This window comes from Ctenocephalides felis, unplaced genomic scaffold (assembly GCF_003426905.1).
Source record: "Ctenocephalides felis isolate EL2017-DRISC unplaced genomic scaffold, ASM342690v1 CF-g0.4_SCAFFOLD_00400, whole genome shotgun sequence".
NCBI classification, from domain to species: domain Eukaryota; kingdom Metazoa; phylum Arthropoda; class Insecta; order Siphonaptera; family Pulicidae; genus Ctenocephalides; species Ctenocephalides felis.
The window spans coordinates 5,054-16,695 of NW_020536554.1; the positions used below are offsets into that span (position 1 = coordinate 5,054).

General features: G+C 31.9%; 1 protein-coding gene across 1 annotated transcript; it reads left to right on the plus strand.

The window, feature by feature from the left end:
* The first annotated feature begins 1,357 nt into the window (after positions 1-1,357).
* On the plus strand, positions 1,358-2,627 carry LOC113364316. The gene is made up of 3 exons (XM_026606808.1): positions 1,358-1,826; positions 1,871-2,049; positions 2,586-2,627. The coding sequence occupies exons 1-3, from the start codon at positions 1,358-1,360 to the stop codon at positions 2,625-2,627; spliced, it is 690 nt and encodes a 229-aa protein (XP_026462593.1).
* Positions 2,628-11,642: the final 9,015 nt, after the last annotated feature.

Here is an 11,642-nt window from a genome sequence, read left to right on the forward strand (position 1 = left end):
GGTCTCAGAAACGCTGGGCAGACCTTTCAGCGCTTCATAGACAAAGTTTTGATAGGATTAAATTTTTGTTTTGCTTACATAGATGATATTTTATTTTTCCAGAAATAGACAAGAGCATCGAGTGCATTTACGAGCGATATTTGAACGCCTTTGCCACCATGAAAATGTAATAAATCAGATAAAAAGTACCTTTTGTATCCCGCAAATTCAGTTTTTAGGATACGAAATTTCCGCAACAGGAACCAAGCCACCATCTGACCGTATCGAAAATCTGGAGAATTTTCCTCGTCCAGAAACCGCAAAGTCCCTTAGACGATTTTTAGGTATGCTCAATTATTATCGCCGTTTTATACTAAACGCAGCTTCGAACCAAGCAATACTTCATGATGCAATATCATCTATCAAAGGCAATAAATCTATCTCCTGGACTCCAGAACTAAAAAAAGCATTTCAATCCTGCAAAGACAAACTTGCGGAAGGAACGCTACTCCAACATACAATTCATGGTGCTAAATTAGGATTATTTACATATGTTCCCAGCAGGCAGTGGGCGCCTGATTGCAAAAATTGGTTGAAAACAAACGGCAACCCCTAGCATACTTCTCTAAAAAGTTGACTCCACGTCAATCGATATGGCCAGCTTAATACAGAGAATTGCTTTCGGTATATCTTGCTGTGCAGCACTTCAGGCACATCCTTGAAACGCATCAATGCACAATATACACTGATCACAAACCATTAACTTTTGCATGCTCCCAACGCCATGAAAAACTTCCGCCAGTTCAATTAAATCATCTAAATTTTATTTCACAGTTTACAACAGATATAAAATACATCAGAGGCCAGAAAAATATCATAGCTGATACACTGTCACGAGTCGAAACCATTACAAAAGATAATTTACTTAATTTCGAAATCCTAGCACACAACCAGAAAGATGATGCAGAACTTAAACGCCTTTTGATGCAGGACGCCAAACTACAATTAGAAGAAATTCCAGTACCAGGCACAAACATAAAGTTGTTTTGCGACACGGCGAAGGCTTAGCCACGACCTTATATCCCGGCACTACTGCGGAGACAAATATTTAACTCATTACATGGTTTGAGTCACCCTGGGATACGAGCAATTTTGCGTCTTAATACTGCACGGTACGTATACAGAAAAACTGCCACGATTGGGCTAGAGCTTGACAAGATTGTCAATAGTCCAAAATAACACGGCGTGTTCATGCACCTCACGACACATTTCCCTTGCCAACAGCAAGATTTGCACATGTACACATCGATATAATTGGTCCTTTACCTCCTGTTAACTTCTATAAATATTGTTTGACAGCCATTGATCGATTTACCAAATGGCCAGAAGTATACCCACTACTAGGTCTGCAGAAGAAGTAGCGGTTGGATTTTTATTATGCTGGATATCCCGCTTCGGAGCTCCAGTCAAAATGACGACTGATCGAGGTACTCAATTTAAATCTGAATTATTTAGATCATTAAACAAGTTGACAGGTACCATTAGGATCAGGACTTGCAGCTATCATCCATGTTCCAACGGACTAATAGAGCGCTTCCATCGACAACTCAAGACTGCGATAATGTGTTACAAAGACAACACATGGTTGGAAGCACTTCCGCTAATTCTAGTAGGCATTCGAAACGCTTACAAACCTGATATCAAGACATCAGCCGCTGAAATGGTGTATGGTGAACCACTTCGCCTTCCTGGAGAATTTTTTGAATTATATAAAAATCCTCAAAATTTAAGACATCCGGCTGATCTACTCTCGAGACTTCGAGAACACGTAGCGCATCTTCAACCAAGTAAATCCAGTAATCACACAAACAATAAACCATTTATTTATCAGGACCTACAAACATGCACGAATATTTTCCTCCGCGACGATACTATCAGGAAGTCACTCCAAATCAAGGTCCATACGAAGTTCTTAAGAGAGATGATAAAACAGTAACCATACGAACACAGAGAGGCAGTACACGGATGTCCATCGATCGCATCAAACCAGCCTATATCATCGTAGATCCAGTAGACCAAACCATGGGGAGTTATCTCCGAACAAATGTATATTACCCTGTTTTGGAAAGGACTACTATTTTTAGCGAAAAAAAGATGACGCTACTAAATATGTAAAACGTCAAAATTGATCGCTTAGATTTGCCATTCACCATTTTGTATTAAAGTTTTTGGTTCGCATATGGTTCGCATGTTGTTTCTGTAATTAATTGTATTCAAGTAAGCATTTAATATGGCAAAATGTAGCGCAATGTGAAATTTAATATGGCAAAATGTAACGCACCAACTTGTGGTAACTTCAGAAATAATATAAAAATGCACTTCTTTCCGGCTTTATGAAGTGAACAAATTAAAAATGTCCAATTATATTTCACAGAATAGTTTTCATGTCTATAATTCACAGTGATATAAGAAGAGAAAGACAATCTGATATATGACCAGGAGAACACTTTGCAACTCCGGTGGAAAGGGTAATAATAATTCTGAATATTTTAATACTATTTGCTATTACGACTTGATATTATATTACAACATGTTATGTTTATTAGATGTTCTTGGGAATTCAAATTGCAGCAGAATCTAGTGACTAAGGATAGGAGTGTCTTGATGCCGAGGGCATGTAAAATGTATGACACATCCATTATATGTTGAGGGAGTTAAGAAGGATAGACAAACAAAGCAATAAAATAAGGTATAAATTGCAACAGAGTATAAAATGCTCAGAAATATTCTTAACATTCCAGCCGAAAGGACTGCTGCACAATCGAATCATAAGAAATTCAAGATATTGTAGAATGCAACTTTATTAATGATAAAATAAATATCAAATGCAAAGTTAATGTTAAAGAAGCATGACTCATAAATGAATTTTAATTCTTGGAATTTAGTTTTCTATCAATTTTGATATCAATATATATATTTTATGTCTGTAGGATTTAACTTTTTAAATTTGTTCATTATTTGTCATTTCTTCTAATTATACTATTCCATTATCTTTAGTATATACTCTATATACTACATACTTAGATTCTATACTTTTTTCTTCTCTTTTTAATATATTAATATTAGTCATTAAGAAATTAATATTAGTCAGTTCGTGTAAATTCATTATACTTATGAAAACTTTTACCTGTCTAGTTGTTATATATTATTGATCATTAAGTAATTCATATTGATCGTTACTTTTAAGTTTAACATTTTATTGTAAATGCTTTTACACAATCTTAGTGTAGTTGCTATATATTATTGATCTTAAAGTAATTCATATTGATCGTTATTTTTAAGTTTAACATTTTATTGTAAATGCTTCTACATAATCGCAGTGTGGTTGCTATATGTTATTGATCATTAAGTAATTCATATTGATCGTTATTTTTAAGTTTAACATTTTATTGTAAATGCTTCTACATAATCTCTGTGTAGTTTGCTATATATTATTGATCATTAAGTAATTCATATTGATCGTTCCTTTTAAGTTTAACATTTTATTGTAAATGCTTCTACACAATCTCTATGTAGTTGCTATATATTATTGATCATTAAGTAATTCATATTGATCATTCCCTCTAAATTTAACATTTTATTGTAAATGCTTCTACACAATCTCTGTGTAGTTATATATTATTGATCATTAAGTAATTCATATTGATCGTTCCTTGTAAATTTATCATACCATTGTGAATACTTTTTTTAGTTACTTATAATTGTAAAATTATAATACTTATTATTATGTATATATTGATTATTACATTTATAAAAATTTTAATTGTTATGTAAAAATGTTTGTAATATATATTTGAAAATATATTTTGTACTTCGTATGTTTTTTTTCTCATTTCCAATATAAGAAATTATTTAGGTTTTCTTATTTTGAATTACGTATGCAAACCATATCTAGAAATAATACCAGCGGTTGATTTATATACTGAACAAGTGCTGCCTTCTTCAGATCGCTAAAAATATTAAAATGGCGGTAATGTCAAATGGCCTCAGATAGCGATCTATTTATGTTTACTTATCTATGGACCAAACAATTATCACCAAAGCAGAGAACAACTATTTCACTCTAATTCATTCTGCCTAAGCAGAATTGGGATCGATATCGATCCTAGTTGCTACTGCTTGGGTGAAGCGACTAGGGCGGATGCAGAGCATATCATCATGGAGTGTAAACGTTGGGAAAAGGGCAGACAAAAACTAAACTATGGGAGGAAATAATCAAACAAAAAATCTCCCTTCCAATTAATTTTATAACAGTGCTGACAGATACAAGATTATATGGTGCTCTTTATACTTACATCAAATCTAATAATATAAAACTATAAATGAAACATACATAAAACAATGATATATACGTAAGACTAGACTTTAAGAGATAGTGTAGATATCATGTAATTTAGTATATGGCTAATGTACTAGTTTATAAAGCCAATAAATCATAAATAAAAAAAAAACTATTTCACTCGATCAGGCCGAAAAGTTCATTTTCGAATTATATAACCATCTATATAAGAGGTTTGACAACTGATGGCGTCACAAGTTTATGCCTCAACTTCAATTGTGTCACCGCTTGTGCGACACGCCAACGTTGCACCAGGTGGCACCACGATATACCCTTTAGACATCCCCATTCCTTGTTGCTGAGGGTATTTAACACATAGCGCAACACGGACTAATACTCTTAACTATTCAAGGACTCAACAACTACTGACCTGGGACCACGGACAGTAGCGAGCCTGAAGAAGACAATAATAAATTATAATTTCAATGTAAATATATCTAATATAATAAATAATATTATATCATAGTATTTGCGTTATTCAAGTAGAAATATATGTGGAAGATACCCACTCAATATACATATTCTAATTTTTATTTGTTTTTAGCCTCTGTTGAACATATTTTGAAAAAAGCGATCATCGTAGACGGGTAAATCAGCGACCTAGACAAGGCTTCGACTCAGGTATCTTCCCTAAAAAAGAAAACGAATATGTTTGATAAATTGGATTGGTTTCACTGTGGAAGATGTCAAAGCCTAGGAAGAAAAACTAGCTGAAGAAAAATCTGAAGAGATAGAAACTGATCTGGTGCAAAATATATGAAATTATTTAAAAAAATGCAATTACTTTTAATCAAAGCATGTTTTTAATTTGAAGGCCGATTTTGTTATCAAGATTGGTGGGCGTGATCCCAAAGATCATATTGCCAATGCATTAAGCAGAATGTTTGCGGATAATTTGCATTTGCAAGGCAGAGGCACTGGCAGAGGGCTTTGAAAAAAGTAATCACAATAAATTTAAATAATGAATTAATATTATTTGAAATATTATAATTTGTTACTTTTTTAGTTTATTTTTGTGCAATAAATTTTATGTTGTTTAAAATATTTGTTGCTATTTTGTTTGTTATAAAATATTGGCTACTGTTTTGTTGCTATTTTGTTATAAAATACTTGTTATTGTTTTGTTTAGTTCAAAATATTTGTTGCTAATTGTTTGTTACTGTTCTGTTTAGTACAAAATACTTGTTGCTATTTTGTTTGTTGTAAAATATTGGTTACTGTTTTGTTGCTATTTTGTTATAAAATACTTATTACTGTTTTGTTTTGTTCAAAATATTTGTTGCTATTTGTTTGTCATAAAATATTTGTTACTGTTTTGTTTAGTACAAAATATTTGTTTATTGTAAAACAAACTAAGAAAAAATTTTTTCTCAAAAATTTCCATAACTTTCAAGAAAAAAAAAAAAAAATCTATTATGTTTAATATCCTGTTCTGATAATCCACTCATTTATTTTTATCATTTTCATTTTGATCATATTATCATATTTCTGTACATTATTATATTTTTTTGCAATTAATTTATTATTTAAGAAAAATCTATTTTCTTTTCCTAAACATATTGTTTGCTTAAATCTCATCAAGATCATGTTTCTTGACAGATGTCCTGAAGATGAAACGTACCTAGTTCCGAAACGTCGACAGTAAATAAATAATTAAATAAAGAAACTGTTTATTAAAAACTTTTCTTGTTTTTTTATTACTTTTGGATTCTTGTTCGAAACTCTACAAAATATACACAAATCCAAGATTCTACCATTCAATATATATATATATATATATATATATATATATATATATATATATATTTTTGAATAGTCTTGAATTTGATGTTGAAATATATGTTTAATTTGAGTTTAATAATCGGGCGTAACATCAATAAAAATCCTAAAATTTTTATTGGTGATCCTTAAAATGGTCATTTCGAATTTCCTTGCTCCCAGGGATTCATCAAATGGTTCCAAATAGACAAAAAAACTTCTCTGAAAGTTTTAGCTCTTAATATTAACGTTTAGATAGAGCGCAATTCAATCAAACTTTGTATGCAAAGAGCATGGAATTTTTTTGAAAATATAAAAAATGTTTTAGGTTCAACTTAGCGACAAATGAATGAGTTTTTTTATTTATTATTTTGTCGCTAAATTACATCTAAAAACATCTTCAAAATTTTTGAAAACTTTTCCATGCTATTTCCATACAAAACTTTGATTGAATTGCGCTCTATCTAAACGTTAATATTAAAGCTAAAACTTTCAGAGAATTGTTTTTTATCTATTTGGAACCATTTTATCCCCTAGGAGCAAGGAAATTCGAAAATGACCATATTAAGGACCACTCTCATATATATATATTATATATATTAATATATATATATATATATATATATATATATATATATATATATATATCTTCAACCTCGGTACGGTCAACTCTAATTCTTGCTCTTTACTTTTTTTATTACTTCCCGAAGGAGAAGTTCTGTTTTCATCAAAAAATTCCGAATCGCTAATTTTATGTTTTCTCGACGTTCGAGCCATTCTGAATCGAATGAGACAAATTTGGAAAAAGTAATGTGTGTGTGTGTGTGTGTGTGTGTGTGTGTGTGTATGTGTTGTGTGTGTGTGTGTGAACAGATTTTTTGCCGTAATTCGACGTTTTCTCTCCAAACGGTTGGACCGATTTCAAAAAATTTAAAAGCCATTTTGATGTATCTCGAGAGGACTATCGTCTCTGAGTTTTGTGCGGCGATCGCCGGGCCGTTTCTTTGTAATTGCAGAAAAGTGAAAATTTTTCGTCACGTTTTAGCCCGCAATTCTGAATCGATTCTGAAATTCAAAAACCGTTCGATAGATATTGGTTGGGAATCGTGCTGATTAGTTTTTGGTAAAGATCGGCGGGCCGTTTTTCTTGTAATAAATTTTTTTAAAAAAAAATTTTGACGATTTTTATGATTATTATTTTTTTGACGAATAGATACCATAGTTTCTAGGTCTACTAAAATATTACGGCCCTACGAAACTGGTTTAGCTTTAAAAATTCGTCAAAGTTTGCAAAAATCAGTATGGTCTTTTTGGCATTGTCAAAATTAGACTTTTGAATCGACGTTTTCTCAAAAACGCCTGAACCGATTTTAGAAATTTAAAAGCCATTTGATGTTTTCGGTGAGGACTATCGTTTGTCAGTTTTGTGCAACGATCTACCAAGCCGTTTCTTTGTAATTTGAAAACGTGTTAAACTTTTCGTCCACATTAAGCTCATCCTACCGAACCGAATTAAAAAAAATCAAAAACTGTTCGAAGATATTAGTTGGGAATGATGCTGATTAATTTTAGGTGAATCTACCGAGCCGTTTTCTTGTAATTAACAACTGTGAAAAAAAAGTGTTCAATTTTCGTCCACATTTAAGCTCATCCTACCGACCGATTTTAAAAAATCAAAACTGTTCGAAAGATATCTTTAGGAATGATGTTGATTATTTTAGGTGAAAATCTACCGAGCCGTTTTCTGTAATTAACTGTTGAAAAAAAGTGTTAATTTTCGTCCACATTTAAGCTCATCCTACCGAACCGATTTTGAAAAATTAAAAACTGTTCGAAAGATATCATTTGGGATGATGCTGATATTTTAGGTGAAAATCTACCGAGCCGTTTTTCTTGTAATTAAATGTTGAAAAAAAGTGTTAAATTTTCGTCCACATTTAAGCCATCCTACCGAACCGATTTTGAAAATCAAAACTGTTCGAAAGATATCATTTGGGAATGATGCTGATTAATTTTAGGTGAAAATCTACCGAGCCGTTTTCTTTTAATTAAATGTTGAAAAAAAGTGTTAATTTTCGTCCACATTTAAGCTCATCCTACCGAACCGATTTTGAAAAATCAAAACTGTTCGAAGATATCATTTGGGAATGATGCTGATTAATTTCAGGTGAAAATCTACCGAGCCGTTTTCTTGTAATTAAATGTTGAAAAAAAGTGTTAAATTTTCGTCCACATTTAAGCTCATCCTACCGACGAACCGATTTTGAAAAATCAAAAACTGTTCGAAAGATATCATTTGGGAATGATGCTGATTAATTTTAGGTGAAAATCTACCGAGCCGTTTTCTTGTAATTAAATGTTGAAAAAAAGTGTTAAATTTTCGTCCACATTTAAGCTCATCCTACCGAACCGATTTTGAAAAATCAAAAACTGTTCGAAAGATATCTTCCGGGAATGATGCTGATTAATTTTAGGTGAAAATCTACCGAGCCGTTTTCTTGTAATTAACTGTTAAAAAAAATTTAAGCCGTTTTTCATGGAACTTTTTTTGACGATATACATCATGGTCTTATAGAACTTACTGTAATATTACGGCCTTACAACAAGTAGTTTAATTTTGAAAATTCGTCAAACTTTGCTAAAATTATTATCGTTTTTTTTTAAAAGTAGGATTGATGAAGTATATTATTTACACATTTTTTTGATCAAGTTGATTATTTACACATATCGGGAAGTTCATGTAATTTGCCTCAAGGCTAAATACCAAACCAACTAGTTTTTACCTGAATTTACCGTTAAATCTCGTTATTTTTGTAGTTCTTTATACCTGCGCGAGCGTTTTTCCACTACCTTAAGTTTATTTAATTTGTGATTTGTGAATTTATTTAAATGTTTTATATCTTTTTATTTTAATTTTTAAATAGTTAATTGCTCAATTTATTTAGTTTCTTTTTCTAGTTCACTTATTTCTTAATAAATATTTCAAAATGGTTGTTACACGGAGCTAGGTGCCAAGTCAGTCTTTAGATGCAAGTGTCTCAGTTTTGGACGACTCAATCGATTTCAATTCTAGTATTCTTTGTTTGACATTGTCTACATTTACAATATCTTGTTCACGAAAGAGATATTAGGCTTACAAAAGAATTGTCTGAGGTTAAGTTAGGGAACCAGAATCTTCAGCTCAGGATTACTGGTGTTAGTTCCGTATTAGGGAATATGAGCTCTTCAGGGTCAGTTTTCAAAGAGTCGTCCACATTTTCACGTTCTTTTTCAAAACTCTGTAGTGAGAGTTAAATTTGCGCTAAGAATTAAATCAGCGATAGAGAATGGCGAAATAAATAAAATAATTAAATATATTAACCAGGTATGTCTAGAATTTATTTTATGCGCAAATTCAAGAGCAAACAAACAAATAGAAATATTTTGGTATGTTACCAAAACACAAGAGTATTCGGAGAAAAGTTAACTTACAGTATCTTACAACTTGGAGCAGTTTTTATGATATCTTATATGTTATCGAATCTTGGCTTAAATACAGTACAACAGATGGAGAAATAATAAAACTTTTAAAATATATACATGTGGCAGAGATAGCATTGATGATAAGAGTGATAGGGGTAGAGGTGTAGAGGTGTATTTATAGCAGTAAAAAGATACGTAATGAATTTTAAGTTACCAAGTAGTATTCAGCAAAACGAATGTAACTGACTGATCTATGAAGAATTTGCCTCTCTAAACTGCCATCAACTGAACCATATCTCAAACTTCAATACTATGTTTCTATACCAGCAGATTTCTAATTCAACTGCGTGCCCGGCTACAAGGGTCTCGGCGAAGTTTTTATGTCGGTTCAGTATGTTCAGTGAGTGTTGTGAATTGTGCGTCGAAGCTACGATTCTAAGCGAGTTACAACAATTTAGTAATCCAGATGAGATGTTGCAGACCCCATTCAATCCATTTCACAGGAGAAATTAAAGCTGATGCAGTCTAATTTACAGGAGAAATTGGACCTGATGCAGCACAGTTTACAGGAGGAAAGACCTCACTCTTGATGATGACATTGAAATGAACCAATCTAGATCAACGGGCGATGAGGTTCTACAGTGCAAGGGACATCATTATGCGCACGAGTTGCCGCACATGACTAGTATTCAATATGCAACAAGAAAGCCCAAGAACAGGGAAAGACTAATATTATTCAATAATTATACGTATTCACGGAAAACGACATAGAATATTAGATCTTATTGAATAATAACGAAAGGTAATAATATAATAGAAATATCAAGAAATTATAACAACCCACGTGTACGTGTACTATGAATACCTTACATATGGAATGGTCCAAAAGGACCTAAAATTGTTTGTTCCAGTTATTGCCTTCAAACATAGTAATTATCCTAAATAATTTACAAGCATTCACCACTCGACAAAGTAGTCAATGCTCAGCTCCAGCCACAGTTTATGTTATAAGATTATTATTTCAATATTTTGTAATTTTATTTTGTTAATATTCTATTCATTATTTAATTTAGATTTTTGTTTCTAGATTTAATTTTTTTGCTCTTTACTCAAAGAGCAAGGATGGTAAGTTTAAAACTGCTTTCACGATTCAATGCTCCCATTTTCATTTTAAACGTATGTCATATGGTTTAAAAAATGCCCGAGCAACATTTCAACGGTTGATGAATTCTGTCTTGTTTGGGTTGCAAGGAATAAAATGTTTCGTCTACTTAAACGATATTGTTATTTACTCAAATACTCTTGAGAAACATTTTTAAAGAAAAAGTGGCATAAAGCCCGATAATTCAAAAATTGATAGTCATAAATTTTCCTCTTCCGAAATCGCCAAAGGAATTAAAATAATTTCTTGGATTAGCAGGTTACTATCGAAGGTTCATCGAAAACTTTTCCAAGATTTCGAGACCTTTGAGCGAACTTCTGAAAAATTATTAAATATTCATAGTTTTACGATACCCGAATTTCCAACAGACTTTCGATGTAACAACTGACGCCTCTGGTATTGGCGCGGATTTATCACAAGGGGACATTGGTGAGGATTAGTCTGTTGCGTTTGCTAGCAGAACGTTAAACAAGGAAAAACTATTTCACTGTAGGAAAACTATTTCACTGTCGAAAAAGAATTATTAGCTGTTGTTTGAGCAGTGCGTCAGATTTGTTTAGAAAACACGTTATTTTGTATAGATTCGCCTAAGAACTTTAGTGGTAATAATACATTTTTCAATAATTTTAAGATAAAATTTAACCATATTAATGAACTAGTTACTCAACGTAGAGAAGTAGGAGATGTAGCGTATATTAAGTTTAATGATAGATATTATGTTTTTTATTTAATAACCAAATTAAGAGAACCAGATTTAGCCACTTACGAAATTTTATTTAAATTGCGAGAGCTATGTTTATTAGAGTTAGATTTAAAAGATCTGGCCTTACCTTTAAAATCAATGGAGGATAGGCTAGAGCAAAGCGAGATTAGATCTATGTG